The sequence below is a fragment of the Anabrus simplex genome, chromosome 1, assembly GCF_040414725.1.
Source record: "Anabrus simplex isolate iqAnaSimp1 chromosome 1, ASM4041472v1, whole genome shotgun sequence".
NCBI classification, from domain to species: Eukaryota; Metazoa; Arthropoda; class Insecta; order Orthoptera; family Tettigoniidae; genus Anabrus; species Anabrus simplex.
Genome location: NC_090265.1, coordinates 15,756,039 through 15,782,670, shown reverse-complemented (window position 1 = coordinate 15,782,670; position 26,632 = coordinate 15,756,039). Strand labels below are relative to the sequence as shown.

The 26,632-nt window shown below is 41.1% G+C and overlaps 1 protein-coding gene across 1 annotated transcript in view; it reads left to right on the top strand.

Moving 5' to 3' along the window:
- Positions 1-26,147, top strand: part of LOC136859508 (oocyte zinc finger protein XlCOF26) — a 104,389-nt gene extending 78,242 nt beyond the window's left edge. The window contains exon 5 of the mRNA XM_067138700.2: positions 25,402-26,147. Coding sequence (XP_066994801.2) covers positions 25,402-25,987 — 586 coding nt within the window. The 3' untranslated portion in view covers positions 25,988-26,147. The remainder of the gene's footprint in view (positions 1-25,401) is intronic.
- Positions 26,148-26,632: the final 485 nt, after the last annotated feature.

Here is a 26,632-nt window from a genome sequence, read left to right as displayed (position 1 = left end):
TATTGTTACATACTGTACAAGGTTTTTCTCATAAACAAAATATATTACATGAAGGAGGTACTCGTATAAATGTCGGTATTATATCAAATTGATCTAGCAGTGAGAACAACAGGAGATAAGACAATAATAGTAGGCCGAATTATAATAAATTTATTTAATATAACATGTTAGGCTTTTACGGCTAGCGTGAAATTCTGTGTAGGCCTACTGGTATTTTGGGCTACAACTAATTAATGTTTAACCACAGCAATTAACGAAACAGTGACATTTTCTCACCAAAGATTTTAACTGGCAATAAGTTACTACAGTCAGAAGTCGACATTAACTCTGAAGAACAAAGAATATCGGAGTTTCAGAAACAACAAATGAAGTGGAAATTCCTCCTTCCCTCTCACTCTGCGGCATATAGACTTGTTTTTTGGGTAGCTCGTCCTTGAATGCTCTTTTCCCACTCCTGCACATTCTTATTCTTCCCTTGCAGTCAAATTGGCGAGAGCTACATAGTACAACTGTCCCATCAGAGATGGCACAGTTATGTCCATGACAACACATCGCTGATAGACCATCAGTGGCCAGGCCCTTCGACTGTTGATTCTGTGCCCCATATACTTTCGCAGTGGATGTGTCTGTCAAGTTGTTTATTGTGAGTGTTGTGTATGCTTCGCTGTAACAGTGCAACTGTGTGAATTGTGTTATTTAATATTGCGACTTTTTAAAAACTGATAACGATGTCCAAGAAGACATTGTACAATGATGACTACATTAAATATACAGATGTGCCAAGTCTCCCGATTTGAGTGGGAGACTCCTGATTTTTCATCGTTCCTCCCAATCTCCCGATCGCCGGGACCGATCTCCCGGTTATCAGAGCAGTATCAGTAATTTTTGTATTATTTTAAACTCCCATGAATTTCCTCGTTCTATCGATATATGGCTGGTCGATAGTAGTTCTAATAATGATACCAGATAACAGTACGGGGTACGGTGCCCAGTCATGTGCTCCTCTTTGGTCTATAATACAGTCATTCTCTTTGCAACTGAGCAAAGCGAAGTTACATTCTCTTTGGAGTAACCTAACCTCAGAAGTAGCACACCATAGTCGCTCTACCCAGGCCAAGACCTGCAGAAGTGCTCTTGTTGTGTCTTAATATTTGTTTTGGCCAAATGTCAAAATAAAAATATGATGCAGTGTTTAAAAGTGCTTATAGGGAAGAGTTTCCATGTTTGAGTGAATCCAGAAAGGGACCAACGTTCACATTCTGTACTATATACTCAAGCATATGCAAACATAAAAACATAAGGAGAGGGTCCAGTGTGTAGAAAGAAACCAGAAACCGAACTTTTCATGTAAGAACAAAGATGTAAATCCTGTGACAAATGCCGAGGCATTATTTACATCATTTATAGTAGAACACAACCTGCCTGTAAATTGTGCCGATCACGCGGGACCTTTGTTTCACAAAATGTTTCCTGATTCGGAAATTGCTAAACGATATGGGTGTGCTAGAACAAAAACAGTGGCTATCATTACAGAAATGTGCATGGAAGAAAGGGCAAAAATTGTATCACATGTGCAGGTGAACGCATTTTCTCTTGCTACTGATGGTAGCAATAAAAGCAACTTGAAAATACATCCCATTGTTGTAACATTTTTTAGGCCTAAACTCAATGAAATTCATAGTTGTCTACTCTCTGTGCCTAATTTAGAAGGGGATGCTACTGGAGCTAACATTGCCAGTCTTTTGCTCTCAACTTTTCGAGAATTCTGCATTCCATTAAAAAACTGCCTAGCTCTTGGTGCTGATAATTGTGGCAGTCGAAAGGTATAAGTTATGTCTCAATAATCAGAGTTCGATAGAATAGTGTTATGGTCAAGTACTTGCGATTCTTGGCGAAAGATAAACAACAGCACTTCAACAAGCAGGAAGCGAATGACTCAACCGTGATGGAGCATCGAGCAGCAGAATGCAGGGAAGCATGTAGTATAAGAATTCTGCTCAGTTCAAGTTTCCGCAAACAGCGCAAACCAGTTCCCTAAACACTAGCGATGCATCGTACAAATAGTTTCGGGCCATAACCCAAGAGAATTCCACGGTAGATACAGAAAGAATACGATAAGGAAGGGAACATATATAGAGAACTGCCCAAAGAACAGGTTTCAATAACAAATATATTGTAACAACTCAAAGGAGATGACAAAATATTTACATAAAAATGGATAAATAAAACTTCTTGAGGTTTAACGCAAATCATGCAAGCAATTATATCTATCGCAGATACATCCAGGTACGAGAAAAAGCAGAATTACACAGTTGCTTCTTATTATCTTTGGTGTAAGCATCTAATATCTATTAACATCTATCATCAACATACATCAAAACGAGAACAAAGGGAACCATGGAAGTTACAGTTAGATATAATTTTTTTTTTTTTTTTTTTTTTTTTTGACTCAAGATATTTTCAGATACAATAAAGGAGGAACTACTCTTGGTATCACCCTTATCTTTGGTAAACACAGATCGTGAAAGGAAGAACCACACGAATTCTTCTTATTATTATTGTAATAGACTTGGACATGAAACTTACAATCTCAACACACCTAGAAATTTTTTTTAAATAGATAATCAATCTCTTATAAGTAGTAGGAAACATTCCCTAGACTAACGAGTGAACAGGTAGCATAACATCTTGTCCTGCAAAGCATTAGCACACGCGCTGGGAAAGGGGTAATTACTAGAAAGTTCGAAATGTAAACAAGAGACATACAACAATTTTAGCAGACCAGAAAATACCAGTGTTTCTCATACAATCTGATTAAGTTGTACTAACAAGGGAAAGAGGAAAAGGGGGGGGGGGGGGGGTGGAAAGCAGGAAGTAAGGACAAAAGCAAAAAAAAGAAAAATAAGGAAGTAACAACAAAGGGATGGGAAATCGAGCAGGAATCAGGCTGCCGAGTCCCCAACACGAAATGACGCGAAACAAAGTTCACCACACCACACGTGAAGTTCAGGGAGCACTATTATATTGCCAGTCCAGAGCACTTTGGCCACCACACTCCAAATAATAATGTCTTAATTGCAAAGTTAAGTGCACCAAGGTTATGATAAGTCCTGAAGGGACTAAAATTCGAATGCACACCTGTGGCAAAGCACAAGCTAAGAATATAAGGCCTTTTATGAAAATGAGATAGTAATAAAAAGTATCTGCTCACCCAGTCAGTTTTGAAGTACGAAGTAAGTTAAAACTGACACGGTCCAGCCATGTCCAGAGGTCCAGCTCCCACTGCCTATTACAAAGTTGAATCACAGCTGATCAGACAAGGGAACGATCGAGATTGATTAGCCATAAATTACAATAATTAGTGGTCTGCCAGATAATATTGTGTTACAAAAGATAAAATTAGTCATAAAATATTTTCAAAAAGGGGTGATAACAAGCAAAATCAATATAAGGGGAGATCAGGCGTGAAAGAATTATGCAGTGGGAGCTGGGTCGGGAGAGCAGAAACCCAAAACAATAAGGAGGAGAAAGAGCACTGGACAGCAAATAAATAGGAAAATGGAAAAGAAATAACACAAGTTATATAAATAAAGGATTGCAAACCTGATCAATACCCAACTCCCACCCTACAAAAAAAAAAGAAAAAGGGGAAACTAGGCATGGAATGGCTTTAATAAAGAAAAATGAGCCTTTTTAATGTCCGTAGGGGAATTCAGAGATTGAAGCTGAGCAGTATTAGGGGAAGGAAAGGAAAGGATCCGATAAGGGCCTAGCCAAAGTGGGGAAAGTTTAGCAGAAAGATTTTGAGAGGCGGAACTAAAGGGATGATTATTAAGAAGGACAAGGTCAAACAATTTAAATTTAGATTTAGCAACACGGGAGTTACAAGCCCTCTTGTGTACCACCCTAGCCTGAAGGAGCTTGTGATATGCCAGTTGCAACTGGAAATGGCTGAGGCGATGAGAGGGGGTATTCAAAAGGGAAGGTAAATCCCATGTGAGAGAAAGAGGTGGCAGTAGTAAGACATGTTGGCAAGCAGACAGTTCGTATCGCCGCGTAGTATAAGGAGCACCAAATCGGAGCGGAGAAAATATCATCAGGTAAGAGAAAAAAGATCTCGTAACATAATGCTCCAGTAATTGTAGGATTAAAGAATGGTGTGGCAGGATGTTTGAAGTGGCAAAATAGTAACATAATCATCGTAGGCTGCTCTTGTCACCTAATTAATCTTGCTGCCGAGAAGGGTGCGGTGTGCTTGCCCATAAATGTAGATGATAGTATAATTGATATACACTGACTGACAGAGCAAATGCAACACCAAGGAGGAGTGGTTCGAAAGGGATGAAAGTTGGGGAAAAAACAGAGTCGGCACGGAAGAATAATTGATGTTTATTTCAAACCGATATGCAGGTTACACAATGGGCACGGCATCCACTCAGTAGGATGTAGGACCACCGCGAGCGGCGATGCACGCAGAAACACGTCGAGGTACAGAGTCAATAAGAGTGCGGATGGTGTCCTGAGGGATGGTTCTCCATTCTCTGTCAACCATTTGCCACAGTTGGTCGTCCGTACGAGGCTGGGGCAGAGTTTGCAAACGGCGTCCAATGAGATCCCACACGTGTTCGATTGGTGAGAGATCCGGAGAGTACGCTGGCCACGGAAGCATCTGTACACCTCGTAGAGCCTGTTGGGAGATGCGAGCAGTGTGTGGGCGGGCATTATCCTGCTGAAACAGAGCATTGGGCAGCCCCTGAAGGTACGGGAGTGCCACCAGCCGCAGCACATGCTGCACGTAGCGGTGGGCATTTAACGTGCCTTGAATACGCACTAGAGGTGACGTGAAATCATACGCAATAGCGCCCCAAACCATGATGCCGCGTTGTCTAGCGGTAGGGCGCTCCACAGTTACTGCCGGTTTTGACCTTTCTCCACGCCGACGCCACACTCGTCTGCGGTGACTATCACTGACAGAACAGAAACGTGACTCATCGGAGAACACGACGTTCCGCCATTCCCTCATCCAAGTCGCTCTAGCCCGGCACCATGCCAGGCGTGCACGTCTATGCTGTAGAGTCAATGGTAGTCTTCTGAGCGGACGCCGGGAGTGCAGGCCTCCTTCAACCAATCGACGGGAAATTGTTCTGGTCGATATTGGAACAGCCAGGGTGTCTTGCACATGCTGAAGAATGGCGATTGACATGGCGTGCGGGGCTGCCACCACTTGGCGGCGGATGCGCCGATCCTCGCGTGCTGACGTCACTCGGGCTGCGCCTGGACCCCTCGCACGTGCCACATGTCCCTGCGCCAACCATCTTCGCCACAGGCGCTGCACCGTGGACACATCCCTATGGGTATCGGCTGCGATTTGACGAAGCGACCAACCTGCCCTTCTCAGCCCGATCACCATACCCCTCGTAAAGTCGTCTGTCTGCTGGAAATGCCTCCGTTGATGGCGGCCTGGCATTCTTAGCTATACACGTGTCCTGTGGCACGACAACACGTTCTACAATGACTGTCGGGTGAGAAATCACGGTACGAAGTGGGCCATTCGCCAACGCCGTGTCCCATTTATCGTTCGCTACGTGCGCAGCACAGCGGCGCATTTCACATCATGAGCATACCTCAGTGACGTCAGTCTACCCTGCAATTGGCATAAAGTTCTGACCACTCCTTCTTGGTGTTGCATTTGCTCTGTCAGTCAGTGTATTTTGTTATCTGGAAAGGAGTGCAAAGAAGAAAGAAAAGTTCAGAGAATTTCAGACTTTACATAACACAGAGATCAGGAAAATTTTGAAGCATGTGCCTACTCAATGGTTATCACTAAGAAGGTGTTTAGATAGGATTTTGCTAGAGTGGGACCCTTTGGTTACTTTGTTTAGGAGTGAAATTGTAAGGATTCTCAGATGGGAACTTTGAAGACTTACAAAATTCCTAAGCACAGTTTAAGTGCAGATGTGTCTTGTTTGTCTGGAAAGGTGAAGGATTGTCATAACATTTCACCTCACTCCTCAGTTAAAAGGAAAACCCAGTCATCATACATACATTATCATTATAGACTGTTACGCCTTTCAGTGTTCAGTCTGCAAGCCTTTGTGAATTTACTAAATGTTGCCACAATCCTCTATTTGCAACCAGTGCTGTGGCCTCATTTAGTTCTATACCTCTTAATCTTAAAATCGTTGGAAGCTGAGTCTAACCATTGTCATCTTGGTCTCCCTCTACTTCTCTTACCTTCCATAACAGAGTCCATTATTCTCCTAGGTAACCTCTGCCCCTCCATTCACCTCACATGACCCTGCCACCGAAGCTGGTTTATGCGTACAACTTCATCCATCGAGTTCATTCCTAAATTATCATTTATCTCCTCATTCCAGGTACCCTTCTGCCATTGTTCCCACCTGTTTGTACCAGCAATCATTCTCGCTACTTTCATGTCTGTTACTTCTAACTTTTGAATAAGATATCCTGAGTCCACCCAGCTTTTGCTGCCGTAATGCAAAGTTGGTCTGAAAACAGACTGATGTAAAGATAGTTTCATCTGGGAGCTGACTTCCTTCTTAGAGAATGCTGTTCATCGCAACTGCGAGCTCACTGCATTAGCTTTACTACACCTTGATTCAATCTCACTTACTATATTACCATCCCGGGAGTAGACACAACCTAAATGCTTGAAATTATCGATCTGTTCTAAATTTGTATCACCAATCTGACATTCAATTCTGTTGAATTTCTTACCTACTGACATCAATTTAGTCTTCGAAAGGCTAATTTTCATAACATACGCATTGCACCTATTTTCAAGTTCCAAGATATTTATTTGACTGCAGGCTTTCGGCACAATCTGCCATTAAGACCAAGTCTTCAGCATTGGCCAGACTGCTCTTACTACATTTCCACCTAACTGAATCCCTCCCTGCCATGTTACACCTTTCAGCAGATGATCCATGTAAACTACGAACAGCAAAGGTGAAAGATTACAGCCTTGTCTAACTCCTGTAAATTCCTTGAACCAAGAACTCATTCTACCATCAATTCTCACTGAAGCCCAATTGTCCACATAAATGCCTTTGATTGATTTTAATAATCTACCTAATTGCATAGTCCCCCAGTATGGCGAACATCTTTTCCCTCAGTACCCTGTCATATGCTTTCTCTAGATCTACAAAACATAAATACAACTGCCTATTTCTCTCGTAGCATTTTTCAATTACGTGGCGCATACTGAAAATCTGATCCTGACAGCACCTCTTTGGTCTGAAACCACACTGGTTTTCATCCAACTTCCTCTCAACTACTGATCGCACCCTCCCTTCCAAGATGCCAGTGACTAGTTTGCCTGGTATATTAATCATTGAGATACCTCGATAGTTGTTGCAATCCTTCCTATTCCCTTGCTTATAGATAGGTGCAATTACTGCTTTTGTCCAATCCGAAGGTACCTTACCAATACTCCATGCTAACCTTACTACTGTATGAAGCCATTTCATCCGTGCCTTCCCACTATACTTCACCATTTCAGGTCTAAGTTCATCTATTCCTGCTGCTTTATGACAATGGAGTTTATTTACCGTCCTTTCCACTTCCTCAAGCATAATTTCACCAACATCATTTTCCTTCTCCCCATGAGCTTGGCTGTTCGCAACTCCACCAGGAAGATTTCCTTTTACGTTGAGAAGATGTTCAAAATATTCCCTCCATCTCTCCAGTGATTCCCTGGGATCTGTTATGAGTTCACCTGAATTACTCAAAACACTGTTCATTTCCTTTTTCCTTCCCTTCCTAAGATTCTTTATTACTGTCCAGATAGGTTTCTCTGCTGCTTGACCTAGCCTTTCCAGGTTATTACCAAAATCTTCCTAATAATTATTTTTGGATTCAACAACAATTTGTTTCGCTCTGTTTCTTTCATCTCCGATCAAATCCCTGTCTGCTCGGCCCTTGTTTGGAGCCATTTCTGATAAGCCTTCTTTTTACGTTTAGAAGCTGCTCTTACTTCATCATTCCACCAAGACGTTTGCCTTTTCACGTCTTTACAAACAGTTGTTCCTAGGCATTCCCTTTCTGTTTGTACTACAGCATCTTTTTATATCCTGAACCTTCTTAATGTCTACCGTTCGAAACTTCTTACTAATCATATTCATGTACTTCTGTCTAATTTCCTCGTCCTGGAGATTTTCTACCCTTATTCGTTTGCAGACAGATTTTGCCTTCTGTACCCTAGGCTTAGAGATACTTGGTTCACTATAAATGATATAGTGGTGTGTATCATCAAAAAATCCCCAGAAAACTCGTACATTCCTAACAGATTTCCTGAATTCGAAGTCAGGTAAAATATGGTCTATTATGGATCTGGTACCCCTAGCCTCTAATAGCCTTATGTTTGAAGAATGTATTCGTAACAGCTAAACCCATACTAGCACAGAAGTCCAGCAAACGCTTCCCATTTCCATTAGCTTCCATATCTTCCCCACATTTACCAATCACCCTTTCGTATCCTTCAGTTCTATTTCCAACTCTTGCATTGAAATCGCCCATTAGCACTGTTCTATCCTTGCTGTTGTCCCTGACCACGATGTCACTCAGTGCTTCATAAAACTTGTCATCTTCATCCTCATCTGCACCCTCACATGGTGAATACACTGAGACAATTCTCGTCCTAATTCCTCTAATTGCCAAATCTACCCACATCATTTGCTCATTTGCATGCCTAACAGAAACTATGTTGCGTGCAATGATATTCCTGATAAACAGCCCTACCCCATACTCTGCCCTTCCGTTTCTAACACTCGTCAAGTACACTTTATAATCTCCTATCTCTTCCTCTTTATCTCCCCTTACCCTAATATCACTCTTAGCACATCCAGATGCATCCTCTTTGCTGACTCAGCCACTTCTACTTTCTTTCTTCCATAAGCCCCGTTAATATTGATAGCTCCCCATTGAATTCCATTTTGTTCTCCTAGTTGTTTCCAAGGAGTCCCTCGCCTGTCAAATGGGAGTGGGACTCCGTTACTCCCATGGGTATGATGCTTGCTTAAAATTTTCTGAGCTCAGTAGATTCATGAAGCAGGATGCTACTCTACTTACACATAGTCGAAGTGAGGATCTCTCCTCTAACGGGTGATGAACCACCAGCACATTGTAAAGTCCTAGCCGCCTGAGCACAAGGTGGGCCATGACTCAGAATATGTCCATAGCAACTGGTATCCCGACTCTGTGGGCCACTTACTAGGCCACTCATCCGTTGCCCATGGTTCACGAAGTAGGGCGTGCCTACTGTAACCCACACCATGAACCATACCCAGTCATCAGTTTCACTAAAAAAGAAATGAAACTACTGATGACACTAAGAGCCATGCATTGTCATGTGAAGAACGACTGTTCATGTTCCTTTCACCAAATTTACATAAATCTTTTTGCCTTTTTCTCTCACGTTTTATGGATATCTTTGAGAATCCAAACGTAGCTCTTCAGTTAAGTATGCCGCACATCCACTTATTGAAGTCAGTTTTGGAGGAACTATTGAAGAATGTGATGGCCAGGTTTGTGAAACCAGACGTTATTAAAAGATCCTCCTCTCTCCTTGATGTAGATTATCATACTCCAGCAAATCATAAGGATGATTGTGATCTGATGATAGGGAACTCTGCGTTTGTTTTAGTGAACACCTTGAAGTCTGAGGAAAAGTGCAAATTCTTTAAGTCTGTTTGAAAGGGTTTCTCTTCATCGTGACATGGTACACAAATTTCCATTCAAAGATGAAGTTTTAATTAATGCAAAAGTTGCAAATATTTCTGCTATAAGTAAGGCATCATTTTCTAGCTTTAGATTTTTCATTAACAAGTGACCGAACATTTTGACTAGTGAAACTTAACATTTGGATAAGGAAACTGATATTCTGCACTCCCAGTTCTGTAACTTTCAGCTCGAAGAAACAGACCTGGGAAAAGGAAGAATTGATGTTCAATGGGCGTTGGTAGGTGAGATGAAATCAGCTGATAGTGTACTTAAATATGACAGACCCTCTAAGGTGATGCTTGCTATTTTATCAATTCCACACAGCAATGAAGAATGTGAAAGGATTTTTAGCAGAGTCACAAAGACAAAAACACAGTTCAGATCCTTGCTGTCTGAACAAACTTTTGGGAAACTTTTAACCTTAAAATCAGTTCAGCAACGCAAGTGCTTTGAGCAAAAATTTAGTTCCGAGTTTCTGAAGAGGGCTAAGTCAGCTACTGGTGTGTTGAACAACAATTAGTCGTAAGGTGATCACCAGGTTGAAAGATGAGAAGTCGCATTTTCCTACAGTTCAGGTATGTCCAGTATTTAGTAATCACATATAAATGATGAAAAATATACATATGTAGGCCAAATAGAATTGTTAATGTATTGAATTATAATGAATTTGTACATGTTCTGCCATCAGTGATGTGTTGTAATACGTCGCGATTCGCTGCCAAATTTCTCCTGATTTTTAACTTTTGAAAGTTGGCATGTCTGAATATGGCTTCACAGTTGTTGAATGGAATGGAATACAACAGCCTCAGTGTGTAATCTGCCACTGTGTTCTGAGTAATGATGTGATGAGGCCTGTGTGTTTAGAGAGACATTTAAATGCGAATCATTCAGACTTAAAAGACAAACCCACAGAATTTTTTGCAACTCAACTGAACTCACTAAAACGTATGAAATTAGATTCATCGGGTACTTTTAACCAAGAAAATGAGAAAGCAGTGGAAGCATCATATGAACTAGCTCTTCTTATTGCCAAAGACAGAAAAGCACATACAATTGGGGGAACATTAGTAAAGCCAAGTATGTTATTAGCCGCAAATATAGTTTTGGGTGAAGGGAGTCGGCAGAAATTGTTTAAAATTTCCCTTTCTGATAACACAGTGAAGTGCAGACTTGAAGAACTGTCAGAAGACATTAAAATGCAAATTTTGGAGAAGGTGAAAGCATCTCCAGTGTTTTCAATTAATTGTGAAGAAACAACCGATGTGGCCCATTGTTGTCAACTGATTGTATATTGTCGATTTGTCGGCAGTAGAATTTTAAGAGAAGAAATGTTATTCTCCCAATGTTTGAAAACAACTTTGAAAGCTTGTGATGTGTTTTCTGCCATTGATAGTTTTTCCAAGAAAATGGACTTTCCTGGGAAAATGTAGTGGGTGCATGTACGGATGGTGCACCTGCTATGATTGGGTCACGTTCCGGGTTTCTCAAATTGGCCAAAGATAAAAATCCAAACATCATGGGAACCCGCTGTATAATTCACAGGCAGGCTTTGGCGGCCAAAACCTTGCCCCAAGATTTTAATAACACTCTAAAAGTCGCTATAAGAATTATGAACTCTCTGAAGACAAGTTCTTTACAGACAAGATTGTTTGAAGCCCTTTGTGTCGACCTTCAAGCCGATCACAAAACTCTCCTTTTCCACACAGAGGTTCGCTGGCTATCAAAAGGGAACATGTTGGCTCAGCTGTTTGAATTAAAGTCTGAAGTTGAAATTTTTCTTCTTGGTGAAGGTAAGAATGATCTGTATGAAGTGCTTACTAATGCCAGTTTTATCATCTCATTGGCATATCTTTGTGGTTTTTTGAAGCTTTGAACAGTTTGAACTAAAAGCTCCAAGGCAAACATCAAACTCCAATATTATGCTTGCTTATGATGCCATCAGAGCTTTCCTGGAAAAAATACAGTTATGGAAATGCCGGCTTCGTTTGAAAAACTTCTCGTCCTTTCACCCCCTTAATGAAATTTTGCCAGAAAATTAATCTGTTCGTAATAAACTGAAGGTGCAAATTCAGTCACATTTGTATTCCCTGGCACAAGAATTCAAATTCTACTTTCCTGATATCTCATCAGATGAATGGTCCTGGATGTTAACAAGAAATCCGTTTGCCATTGACATTGAAGTGTGATTCGAAGCTAAAAGATGATTATAAAATATTAGGACTGGGCAACTTTTGGATAAACTGCCCAGCCAAAATAGCATTGTGTGTCATTGTCCTATTTTCAATGAGGATTTTCAATGCTGAGTGCCATAAAAAAAAAGCAGCGCTGTCGGCTTGATGTTGCAAGTGATCTCCGCTGTGCTCCATCAAATATCAAACCAAACATACCGAATCTTATGAAGAGAAAACAGTGTCAACCCTCTCACTGACATTTGTTGACTAATTTAAGGATTTATTGTAAAAGTGTGTTCTTTGTGTTGTGCTAAAATGAAGTTAGTATGTCATAGGTGCAAAGCGTGTACTTCATATTATTTTTTCATAAATAACTCAGTAATGTAATAATTCATTATGTAGCGTCATTAGGTTAGGTCTATATCCTCCACATCAGTTTATCTGAGAGTTTATAGAAGCGACCAGGAAGGAGGGAGGGTGACCACCCGTATCTGAAAATGGGGGCGTCAGCTGGCAAAGGTTGGGAACCACTGCTCTAGAGAATATGGTGCTAAAACTTTTGTCAAATTTTCTAACTAAAAGCCTGACAGAAATATTGTAGACCTGCAGATATCAGAACACCATTTTGACTTCCACAAAGGGAGACAAATCTCACATGCCATAAAATATCTTTTATTTATTTACTAGGTGCTGTACCCATGCTTTACTATGGAATTCTAGATTTTATACAGAATTCTAGGTAAAGTAGTGCACATGTTGTGAGTAAGGTTTTATGAAATCCCATAGCTTATAGCATTACCCCAAAAACATGACGGGGAAGTCGCCATACATCATTTTTCATGTGAAGATCACGTTAGGGAATTTTCATTGTAATGGCAGGTTCTCTTGCCTATTGCCAGTCACAATTAAATTGGGGAGTTTTCATTATGATGGCAGGCCCCCTTGCCCACTGCCAGTCACAATCAAGTTTGGAACCTTGCGGGAGTCCATTATTTAGTCTTCTTGGTTTGCTCAGGGTATTGTTCATGAGCACTTGAATTATTTGATCTGAAAGCATGCAATTGATAAGATTTGTAGTGTTTTTACACTGTAAGGTTTCCAGGAGTTTATACATTAACCTGTCCCTCCATACAGTGTCAAAAGCAGCAGTGAGATCTATGAACGCTGCACTGGTCTTTAGCTTCTCTTCACATCCAGTTTCAATGAATGTCATCAAAGCAAGTACTTGCTCTTCGCAACTTCAGTCCGATCTAAAGCCAACTTGTTCTGCAGGGAGGATCTTGAAGATAGCTGGACTGATTCTGCTGTAGATCAGTCTTTCCAATAGCTTGTAGGTTGAGCTTAATAATGCTATGGGTCTATAGCTTTTGGGAACATTGGGCAGTTTTCCAGTTTCAAGAAAGCAATGATCTTTGATCTCTTGAACTCCGGTGGCAGGTGTCCTGTGCATTGGATGGATGAAAAGAAATCAGCAAGCCATTTCCTAGCATTTTTACCACAGTAAATGAGGAACTCATTATGGATGTTGTCAGAGCATCATCATTTTCCCATTTTGCAGCTTTGAAGGGCTATTGTGATTTCGTCTGTGGTGAATGGCGATGCTAGCTGCGGTGTAGAGGAGCGTGATTTTCTTAGTTTTCGTAGGTCTCTTCTGATTGCTTTAGAGTGTGCTTTGTCTGATTTAATCCTAGACATCTGAATGATTCGGGGTACAGGTTGCGTAGTGGTAAGCGTGCATTCAAGAGGAAGTAGGTTTCAGCAAAGTTCAAGATAATGTTCCATTTTCAAACTGGCAAATGTCGGGGTAGTTTATTAATGTTTATTTAGAAGGCTCCAGACGTTTTTTACTTAAATGCTTAAAGTCTAGATCCTCAACCGTTTTAGTCGATCTTCCCCTTCTGTCTTTACCCAGACTGCTAATGAGATCAACCGCAACTTCTGTCTGACCACTGTAGGAATTCTTGATACAGAAGCTCACTAGTGTTGCTCCAACATGGTATGTACTTTTTTGAATGCCTCTGGGTATGTGTTTTTTGACCATTGAGATTACCATCCTGACGAACTTCTGGTAGTTACCAGGGGTGGGAGCGATCCATCGGATATTTCGTCTAGGTGTTGAGAAGATTGGTCCCAGTTGGCTTTGGAAAAATTCCATTGCGGGTGTGGTGAATTTTCAATGGTTGGTATCTGCATTCCTACTTATAGGATGATGGGCCGATGTTACTGTGTGTAAAGTTATCAACGATGTATATGGTGGTCGGTAGAGGTAATCTTTCATTGTCAGTCATGACAAAGCTCAGGTCTGGATTTGTTTCACATTTCCTTGTGGCTGAACGAAATGTGCGTTTGTCTTTTGGATCATACACGAGGTGCTGATTGTGTGCTTTGGCCCAGTTGATTACTTCAGTACCATGCCTGTATCCCAAGTTGGTATGATGACTGTTGAAATCTCCAATGATGATTGTTAGATGTGAGGCGGTTGGCAGGAAACCATCAGGCCAAGATGCATTTGGTGACTTGTAAATGTTTGTAATGCTGAAGTTAGCCATTTTGATTGTTATTGCTGAGGAGTCATTGTGAGTTGGGCGTTAGGCATTGACTTTCGGACTAGGTAGCTGTGCCATAGTGATCATGATAAGTGGCACATATTGTGTGATATCCACGGATTGAACCATGTGTCTGAAACTGGTCTGCATTGCCCACATATGTCTCCTGCAATGTGACAACACCTACTTCGTGCTCTGTAAAAATCTTGTGTAATATTTCACATTTTGATCTGCCTATGCCTTCAATGCTGAGGTGGCATATATGGAGAGCTCCTCCAGGAAATCGAGCCTTTGGGCTAGTCTTTGTGTGTCTTTCAGTAGAGCCTTTGAATGTGTGCGTGTATCGCTTCATCTCGGAGTTCAGGAGACAGGTCTGGATAACCAATGCTGCAGAGTGCCATTAGGACCAGATGATAGCACGTCCTTTGTGCCTGCAGTGACTGTTATTTAGCACCACACAGGAGATACTTGTAGCTTTAGGAATACTATGGATGCAAATAGTCATTTTCTCCTGATGCCAAGCTATGTTCAACAGGAATGAAATAATTTTAATAGTGTATTTGTAAATTGTTCAGAGAAAACATGTGGCAGAACATCAGGAAAAATAAGAGAGAAAGGGACAGCACAGGGAATAATAGAGTGAAGGATAAAGTAAAGGAAAACTTGGAAGGATTGAAAAACAGAAAATAATGAAGAGAGTACAGCGAGATACATAGAAGTAAAAAGACTTTTCAAAGAAATAATAACTAGAGAAGAGAAGAAATTTGGGAAACACTCATCCAAGAAGTAAAGAAAGATTTGAACTGTGAGGAAAAAGTTATTATTTGGAACTATGAGAAACTGTAGGAATGAAGCAGTGAACACAGGGTTTGTGAGGAATAGATGATGAACAGATTGAAATAATATTTCAGTGAAGTGCTGGAGGTGTTCAGGCACCAGGAATAGAAGAAGTAACAGAGAAGGAATCGGACGATACAGTGACTGAGGTGGAATGGGCAGTTAAAAAGGTGAAGATAGGAAAAGCTATGGGAATAGATTTAGTAGCCTTAGAAATGATCAAGACTACAGGACCAGCCATTGGACTGGACTTACAGAATACTGAAGTGTGTATGGAGGGGGAAAAATGTGCCTGAGGATTGGAAAAGGGCAAAGGATAAGAAGATGTGCAATAACTACTGAGGAATCACCATTCACTCCCATGTTACCAAGATAATGGAAAGGATACTGGAAAGAAGAATCAGAGAAAAGGTGGAAAGTCAGTTACAAGAGGAACAGTTTTAATAATATTTTAATATTAAACACAATCAAAAAATGAAATGGCGTATGGCTTTTAGTGCCAGGAGTATCCGAGGATAAGTTCGGCTCGCCGGATGCCGGTCTTGTGCTTTGACTCCCGTTGGCAACCTGTGCGTTGTGATGAGGATGAAGTGGTGATGATGATGACATGACACATACACCCAGCCTCCATGCCAGCGAATTTAACCAATTATGATTAAAATTCCCGACCCTGTCAGGAATCGAACCTGGACCTCTGTGACCTAAGGCCAGCACATTAACCACTTAGCCATGGAGCCGGCATTAAATACAATGTGTACATTTTATTTTAACCGGGCGAGTTGGCCGTGTGGTTAGGAGCGCGCAGCTGTGAGCTTGCATCTGGGAGATAGTGGATTCGAACTCCACTGTCAGCAGCCCTGAAGATGGTTTTCTGTGGTTTCCCATTTTCATACCAAGCAAATGCTGGGGCTTTACCTTAATTAAGGCCACGGCTGCTTCCTTCTCGTTCCTAGGCCTTTCCTATCCCTTCATCGCCATAAGACTATCTGTGTCGGAGCGACGTAAAACAAATAGCATATGATTTCAGAAATACAGAAATTCACTGTCAGTACAAGGTTTCAATATGTGCAGTCAGACAGGTATTTTTTTTTTTTTTTGCAAGTGGTTTTACGTTGCACCGACACAGATAGTCTTATGGCGACAATGGGATAGGAAAGGCCTAGGAATGGGAAGGAAGCATCGGTGGCTTTAATTAAGGTACAGCCCCAGGATTTGCCTGGTGTGAAAATTGGAAACCACGGAAAACCATCTTCAGGGCTGCTGACAGTGTGATTCGAACCCACTATCTCCCGATTACTGGATTCTGGCCGCACTTAAGCGACTGCAGCTATCGAGCTCAGTATTTGTGGCCTTAATTAAGGTTCAGCCCCAGCATGTGCCTGGTGTGAAAATGGGAAACCACAGAAAACCATCCTCAGGGCTGCCGACAGTGGGATTCGAACCCACTCTCTCCCGGATGCAAGCTCACAGCCGCGTACCTCTAACCTCATGGCTAACTCACCCGATTACGGGTGGTGAAGTGAACTGTGTGAGCTGTAGGTTTCACAAACATACACAGTCGCTGGATGAAAACAATTTGGATTCAGAAGTAGAAGGTCAACTGTAGGGACCGTTTTCATTCTAAGACAAATTGTGGAAAAGAGCTTAGGAAAGGCATACAGAGCATCCCCAGATCAAAAAGGTTGGAAAAGCCTGGCACAGAGGGGCAAATGTTAAAATCAGCTGTGTGATAGTTTGGAATTGACTATCGGCTAAAACAAGAGAGTTTGTTGTGGTCTTCACTGTCCTTAATGGTGATGGATGACATGATAAAGGCAGCAAGGGAAGATTATGGAGGGGAAATTATGAATGTAATGATGTTTGTGGAGGATGATGTGTTCATGGGAGAAGATGAGGAGGAGGTACAGCAGCAGCTGATTGTACTGAATACAAGGATTGAACAATGGGGATTGAGGATCAATGTGGAGAAGAGCAAGCCAATGGTGATGAGTAAAGGAAATATAAAAGGAAAAGGAGCTATCAGAATTGGAGACAAGGAACTGGAAATAGTAGAACACTTCTGATACTTGGGAAGTGAACTGACAGAAAATGGAACACTGGATATGGAAATTAGTAGAACGATACTACTGGATAGTGCCTTTTACCACCAGGTGCGGAGATTAATGTGGAATAAAGACGTACCAAGGGACATTACTTCCCTATAATGACATATGCAGCAGAAATCTGGATAATGACTCAGAGAGTTGAGAGTAAGTACAGGCAACTAAAGTAAAATTGCTGAGGAGTGTGGCACAGGAACAGGGGTAGAGTAGGAAAAGAAGGCATATGAAAAGAGCTGAATGTGCAAAAACTAAATGACAAATGGAACAGAACAGATTGAGGTGGTTTGGACAAGTCAAGCAGATGAAAGAAGAAAAACTGCCAAGACAAACACTGAAAAGAGAGGATGTGGAAGACCAAGATAATTATGGATGACTCTGTGAAGAACAGCATAGGACAATGTAACCTGGACCGCAACACGGTGTTGGATGGGGAATGATGCAAAGTGAAGAGGACCCCACCCATTGTCAGCTGAAAAGGGGGAATTGATGACAATGATTAATATTTTATTTTTGGAATATGGATGGTGTAATTGGCCTGTGACAGACATTGTGCAAAATGGTTCCTAAAGAACAGTATATTGTCATAGCATCCTGGAGAAAGTTAAGAATCGGGAAGGCTGCAAGCGAGCAAGAGTTAAAGAGATCTCTGTTATATAATATATCATATTAGTATCTTGCAGTGATAGCTGACTGAGTATGCTTTTGTTTCACCATTTGTTTCATCTTTTCAAGTTCCTTGCCAATTGAAGGCATTCAAAATAAGATAGACTCATACACAGCACTAGTGTACTGTCCTCAAATTCAGGTGGAGTCGGTTGTATATGATTCTTACTTGTTTAACGCAAAAAGTAAAGAAAAGGTGAGAGGGTGAGAGAGCACTGTGACTCTCACATGAATGTGTGTACCAGTTCTTGATTTAGTTGCACAGCTTCTGCCATTTTGTGGTTTATTATTCATTCAAAGTAAGGACATCACATTCCAATCCTCAAAAGTATGCACCAAAATAGAAACATTATTTTCTAGGAAATTATTAAGAGTTATGAACAAAAATTCATATATACTTTTTTCTGGCAAACTGAACTTCAGGTACATGTGGTGCGCTCCATTGCTCAGTAGGACATTTTTAAGGGTCCGAAGCAAACGTTTTCTTCTGAACTGCTTCACACTTTCTTTCCCTACATAGCCCACTTAAATTTGATAATTGATTTTTGATGTAACTTCTGTCATTTCTAAAAAGAAACCTTTTATACCTAGAATCATTCGCAAGGCGATAGAAATTGCTAAACACCAAAATAATTTTAACAAAGGGGACGACTGTATACTGAGTGGATCTCGCCTACCTCCATAGTTAACACCGGGTGAGTTGGTCATGCGGTTAGGGGTGCGCAGCTGTGAGCTTGCATCTGGGGGATAGTAGGATCGAACCCCACTGTCGGCAGCCCTGAAGATGGTTCTCCGTGGTTTCCCATTTTCGCACCAGGCAAATGCTGGGGGGCTGTACCTTAATTAAGGCCACGGCTGCTTCCTTCCCATTCCTAGGCCTTTCCTATCACATCATTGCCATAAGACCTATTTATGTCGGTGCAACGTAAAGCAAATAGCAAAAAAAAAAAAGTTTACTCTTCGTCTTTCTCCTTGACTCTGGAGGCCCTGAAACGAACTACATTTCTACCAGGGTGTCTCTATCTTGAGTCTATTTTCTATGGAATGACAGTTGCAACTGAAATGTGTGTTATTGCTCTGAAGACGATCCTGGTTGCAGGTTCGAAATGTGTCAGCTTAAAATAAGTATTACAGGATCTAACATCCACAAAATTATATACACTCATGTTTTTAAAAACCGGAACACCTTGCAAGACCAGAGATAGGAAGTTCATATTCACAGGACATGTGCATTAGTATGTTCTGAAGAAATGATTAGCATTTGAACCATGTCCGACCTCAGATCAAGGTCCACATCGATATCTCGGCGCACCACCACTGATTGCTAAAATGTGTCTGTGGCTCTCGTTGTCATTATAAACTGAAAAGGTAATGGATCAGTGTGACTTGAGCAGATGTGCAGGATGCCTCGCAGATGTATGCGTGAACCGTACCATCAAATGAGTGAGTTTCAAAGAGGGCGCATTATTGACATGAGAGAACGTCATGTATCCATCCGGACAATTGCTGGTCATGTGGGACAAAGTGTGTCGGCAGTGCAACGAGTGTGTACAGAATGGTTCATAGAAGGCCGTAGAACACAAAGGGATTGGTCTGGTCGCACCACCTAGACCACCCCCCCCCGAGATGATCGACACCCCATCCGAATGGCATCGCAGGACGGATCTGCGTCGTCCTCAGCTCTGGTGCAACAATGGAGCAGTGTACCACATCGTACACTATCAGGGGTGACAGTCCATCACTGTTTATTACGGTCTGGGTTACTGGTACATCGTCCTCTTTTCCACCTACCTTTGACTAATGTGCATAAACATGCTAGACTGCAATGGTGTATGGAACGACATATCTGGGGAAAAAATTGCAACGGTAGTGTTTTCGGACGAATCCAGGTTCTGTTTTTTTTAAATGATGGCCTCATTTTGGTTCTCCATAGACAGGGGGAGAGGCATCACATTGACTGCATTTGCATAAGACGTACAGTGCCAACTCAAGGCCTTCTGGTGTAGGGTGCTATTGGGTACAACCACAAACCACAGTTGGTGCATTTCCAGGGCACTGTGACCAGTTTGACCTACGTGAATGACATCCTGCGACCCGTAGCCATACCCTTTCTGTATGACACCTCAGACACCATATTTCAGCAGGATAATGTGCGACCATATGTTGCTGCACAAACACGTGCCTTCTTGTTCTTACAGGATGTCAGACTGTTGCCCTGGCTCACCCAGTCACTAGACTTGTCACCAATTGAAAATGTGTGGGATATGGTGGAACGATGAGCCTGGCGCTTTGACCCACTGCCAACCACCAAAGATGAACTGTGGAACTAGGTGAATGCAGCATGAATATACCCCAAGGCGCCATTCACACCTTATACATGTTGATGCCGTCACACATGGAACAAATCATCAGTGCCCATGGAGGACCCAGTTGCCTACTAGGCAACAGGATACATGCTGAACCTTGATGACAGAAATGCTAATTGTTTCTGTTACCGTGGTTTGGTGGATTAGCAGAGGTGAAAGAAGGTGCGGGGGTGAACAGGTCTCAAAATACGAAATTAAAGTTAAGATAAAATTTAACAAGGTTATATTTTCTTTTCAAGATTAAGAAATAACAAATAGAACAGGTACTCAGTAGCCGAAACACAATTCGAAAATGTACAATTACAGTGATTACAGGATTTGGGCTCCGAGAGCCAGACACACAATTCTTGAGCTATAAGCCCAACCTTACGATATACAGAATTCAACAAAGGGGCAGAAGACCCCGATCATGCCTAGGAGCACTTACTGCTCTTTACACGGTAAAGCCTCCTCGAGGCATACAACAAGTCAATTTTCAAGAAAGAGCAACTCGCTCTCAAAATTTAAGCCTATCAAAGGCCACACCAAACTCCACATTCAAGTTGTCCTCCAAGGACATGAAAACAGGGGTAAAAATACCCAACCTACTGAGGCCTATCAAGTAAAGAAACAGAAACATTACATGGCCTCGACAATACCAATTTGAAAGGAGGCGATGCTGCACTCCTAATACATTTTGTTTAAAACCTACTTGGCGCTAGGCCGTTAATGCAAGGGCTAATCCCATACTAAAGAGGTGACTTATATGAGAAGACAATTTACATTACATTAAGGAAGAAACGGTTGAGAAAATAAGTTCACCTCAAGGCAATATGAGTGGGAGCTCGAGAGGGTTAAGCACTCTCTATCCCAATATGTAGTTTAAACAGATAGAATTGATACCGAGTGTCTTTACATTTTAAGGGAAAGTTACAGGGTAAAAGGCTTCGGACCTGCCCCGAGAGTTAAACTGCTGAGCTAGCAAGAAAAGAAGTTATTAAACGGCCATTACCTTGTGGATGAACTGCAGCCCGAAGAAAGAGGCGCTTCCCGCCCCCTGCTACGTACTTTACACACTGAAAGATGTTACTGAAGTGGCGCGGAGACCCGAAAATCAGCAGTTTAAATACCCTTGGGGAAAGTTCGAGGCGTTTCAGGAATGAGAACACCCGCCCACAATCATTTTATTGGTTAATAATGAAAACCCCTACACCAGATGAAGAAGAAACACATTATTGGTGGAAAATTCATTAGAGAAATTCGGGATTGGCTAAATTCAAACCTGGCGGAAGGAAGGGGTTAATATTGCCAACATAAACAATAACTGAAAGAAATTTAACAAAGAACCAACTTATCAACACAAAATTTCTTCAAAAACATAGTTCTTTCACTTCGCACTAGGGTGCACAATTGTAGTTCTTCAGTAGAGCCATCTGGAAGAGAATGTCCACACTTCTTACTACAGGCAAAACAAAAATACATCGAAAACGACCCAGTTCAGAAACTTCAAAATTTACAAGTAGTGACATCTTCTGAGAAACTTGAAAATTTACGCAGTAGATAAGGTTCAGACTTCCTCCAGTAGAGGAGTTTCAACTGGCGCAAAGTTTGAATTAGCGGCATGGAGGTGTACCACCCGGTACAGTTTCTGCAGAACATACTAATGAACATGTCCTGTGAATATGAACATCCTATCTCTAGTTTTTCAATGTGTTCTGTTTTTTATGAACATGAGTGTATTATAATGTCATTTAACAGTAATGAAAGTCTACATCCTGTGTATGGAAAAGGTACAAAGGGCACTAGGAAAGTATTGCAATACGCAAAAGTGCTTGGCCAGACACCCCTGTTATGGTGAGGGATGAAAAGAGGAGTAAAAGCCGGTCTAGAAGACAGCAAGGCACGACCTTCACACCAGTTGTTACAAAGCAGTGGGATTGAAAGCAAGTTAAGATGTCAATGTGGACTAAAGGTGAACATCACGCAATTATCTGCTACAATTTTGCTCGTGGATTAACTGTTGACCAGTACTTGGAAGAAATTACTCCTGTGCTGGGGAAGGGCTGTCCACATCGGACAACAATTTTCCACTGGTACAAAGAGTTCCAGAGGGGAAACTTTGGGGTTGAAGACGATCCTCGTTCTGGGCGACCGTCTGAATCAGTGACTGAGCAAAGCATGAAGCTGTGAAGAAAATGTTGCAGCAAGAGAGGCGTTTGACATATTGGAGGTAGAAGAGACTCTCCACATCCCTGCACCAGCTATTCCTTCAATTCTACACAACCATCTCCATGTTAAAAAGGTTTGTTCCCTTTGGGTGCCCCATTCACTTTCAGAAGAACAAAGGGCACATCAAGTGAAATGGTGCCGAAAAGTGCTAAAACACTTCGAAAATGGGACTTCGCGTAACGTCAATAGCATCGTTACAGGTGATGAAACTTGGCTTGATTATTACGATGTCCCAACAAAATCCCAGAACAAGGTGTGGCTGTTTGAAGATGTGGATACTCTTGTGACTGTGTGAAAGTCAAGGTCAGTGAAGAAAATAATGATTGCAGTATTCTTCACTAAATGGGGCATCCTGACTCGGGTTGTGCTAGAAACACAAAGGACAGTTACTGTGAAATGGTATAGTGAGACTTGTCTGCCTCAAGCACCTCCATCCAAGGTCACGGCTCAACACTTGGCTCTTGCGTCACGACAATGCTCCATAACATCATGCTAATGTAACAATGGATTTTCTTGCCAGATCAGAGTTGACTGTGCTTGATCACCCTCTACACTGCCCTGATCTTGCTCCATGTGACTTGGCACTCTTCCCAGAAGTGAAGATGAAGCTGAAAGGGCGGCATTTTGCATCCGACAAGGAGGTTCTGGCAGCATGGGATCAAGAGTGTGAAAATATAATCGAAGGAAAGTGGCAGAGTTGGTTCAGTGACTGGTTTCAACGTATGGAGAAATGTATTGAGTGTGGTGGAAATTATTTTGAAAAAGTCTAAAGCGTTCACTCACATTGCAGAACTTTCCTAGTGCCCTTTTTAATTACATCTGAAGAAGTGCTGAGAGCGAGTGCCTGTAGGGAAATGAATATTGATCTGTTGCAAGAAATTATGATAGTGTCAAGGGTGCTCTGTCAACTATGCAAGGAAAACTAAGTGAACAATTCATCAACTATGCACAAAATTCTTTGATTGAACAAGGAGGAAGAACCTGATTTCCAAACAACAATCACTCCTCAGAAAAGAACACTATCTAAGCAGATTCCTGAAGTATCTTGAAATTATGTCTACACTGATGACCAACTCAGAAGATTCAAGGCAACAGAACAAACTGTACACCCCTCAGCCCTTTGCTGTTTAACACGACCAGGACAGACATCAATCTGTTTATTTCACATGGAGATCTCCACATCATGATGTTTGAAATGGAAATAATATGGGATAACCTTGTAAAAATTGACTTTAAATTGGTTAAAAGTGAAATCCATGTATCTAAATAAAACACTTTGCCCATCCGAGACAACACTCTCAAGAACAGTCTGTAAGCTGACTGGAGAACCTTTCTTCTTAGAAGAACTCTGACTAAAGCTCCCACTGTCATCTACAACCCTGTACCAGGTAGTATATGTGTTGTATCCACAAAGACGCACACACAAAATGCTGTCATTTGCATACACAGTTTTATTTGCACACTATACACAAACTAATAAACTGCCCTCATGAACAAAACAGCAGAACATACACATTCACCAGTGAGTTCATACCCAGCCTAACCTATGTCTCCTTATTAAAATAACCTCCTATCTGTAACATCAATCATTCTTGCTCTTTTCAAGCATATTACTTCTAATATGACTAAAATAGCACTCTGCTTTCACCTGCATACAGCGAAGTCGATCTGAAAACAGATCTGTGTGAAGATAGTCATCACCAACACAGTAAAGTAGAAGAGATGAACATGCATGTTGGCTCTCTTATTCTGAAAGCAACCATTGCCACCCATTAACCTGTTAACACTGATATAGCATATATGCCAGCCTCTCCTCATTAAAGCATCAGTTCTACTATCAGGTTTCTGGACCCTTGAAAGCTGGCTGGAGGAAATTGGTGCAGTCAAAAATTGCATTTGCAAACCACAGACCATGTTTTCTTGTGAAGTAACGTGTTGAATTAAAGAGAGTAAAAGGTTGAGTGATAGTTACTAGAGAGACCATCTCGGAATATCTTAGGGCTTGTGTAATCAGTATGAACTTACAACAAACCTCATTAACACACCTGCCATTAGAGCACTCAAAGTTTGCATATTTAGGAACCATGTTTACATACTTGAACAGATTCCATTGAGACTTTAAAAAGAGCAGATTCTTGTACTATAATACATACTTTTTCATATAAGTGTATGTTGTTATTTACCCTTTATGTCCATGAACACCTGCAAATTCCGCCAAAAGATTTACCCTTAAATACCCAATTTATTATTTCTTAAGAATCTAAGTTTTCACTCCGAAGTTATGAATAATCATCAAAAAGTTATAACATCTGAATCAGTTCAAAGCCAGGTTTGGACTCTTCAATGTTTTTTGAACATACAGGCTGTGGAATTAGCTACAGGGTCTACACCACCATTTACTCTCAGGGAATGACCACACTCTTGAATGCTCTGATATAAGTTATATTTTCTTTCAGATTTTGCCTAAACTGTGTTTACACATCACTGCAGCTAATTAGCATGAAAAGAGGTTCATTATTGCTACACTGGCATCACCTACCCAGCTGATATACAGTATTTGTAAACTTGTAAAGCAGAAACACCAATTCCCACCTAAAAGAAAATACAGAAAGCAAGTAAAATCTTTGCACATATGCATTGCTGGAATTTAAAGCTTAAACAATAATGTAATATTATTTTTTTTTCTTATATATTGATTTCCTTTATAGAATCTATTCATCATTGTTCTGATCCTCAGAAATGGCTGTACGTATTCTGTATATTTCAGTGTGGAGTGTGTTCCAGTATCTACCAAAGGTCCTGTGAATTCGAGTGATTGTTCGGGCAAGACATGCAGTCGAAGAAAAACGCTGGAGCCACTTTCGTTAGTTCACTCTCTACAAACGCCACACAGTTGTACAGTATGCAATAGAGTGTTTTCAACGAGAAAAAGTCTGAACAGACACCAGCTGACACATTCTGCAAAAAAGCGATACCCTTGTACACATTGCAGTAGAGAGTATTCACATAAGACAAGTCTTACTACACATCTGTTGAGGAGACACACTGAAGAAAAGCGGTACCGTTGTAAATGGTGCAACAAAATGTTTGCTCAACGTTACTCTATTCGGAACCACTTGTTAACACACTCTCGGAAAACTTTGCACTGCTGTCCATTTTGCGACAGTACATTTACTGGAAAGGGTGTTCTTAAAGACCACCTGTTAACATACTGTAGAAAGAAACCGTACCATTGTACAATTTGCGAGGCTACATTTAGTTTGCGGTTTAGATTTCACTTGCATCTCTTGACTCATGTAGTATCTAAACCTGCCTCTGAACTCATTTTAGCAATAGGCCCTTCAAAGGATTGATTGGTGGAAATAGTTTTAGAGCATCTTCAAAAAGTAGAAGAGCACTTATACTAAGAGTAGGACCTTCTTTTATTTGATTTGTCATAATTGCCTCTAGAATAAATCCTTATTCTCTCATTAACCATACAGTTTTCAATAGACAATGTTGCATACATGTTGTATATAGATAAACATATATATTAAATTTTGTACTTAATATTTATAGTATTCTACAGTTAAATACTGACCTTCCATTTCAGAGAACTCCTTTGTTGAATGAGGGAGCAGGCAATGCTTCAATTTAGTTTTAAATATATTATTAGAAAGAATCTGTACCCTGCTTGGTAGTCTGTTGAAGAGCTTATAGAAAAATTAGATGGCCTGCCTTTGTTTTTTATAATCAGCAGTAGGGTATATCCACCTGATTTCTACTCCTCATGGTGTGATTGTGGAAGTCATTTTAGCATTTAATATCTGTGATATGTTTTACTTTACATCATGCATCACAAATGTACAGATTAACTATGGTAATAGTCTCCTTTAAGTCCAACCCCTCGTCCACGTCTTGGGAGATGAGCAAAATCATAAAGTAAGGGTTTGCCTGGTGGGGTGATGTACAGTGGGGACTGTGTGTGCCACATGACCTCTTTGGTAGCTGTGAAGGCC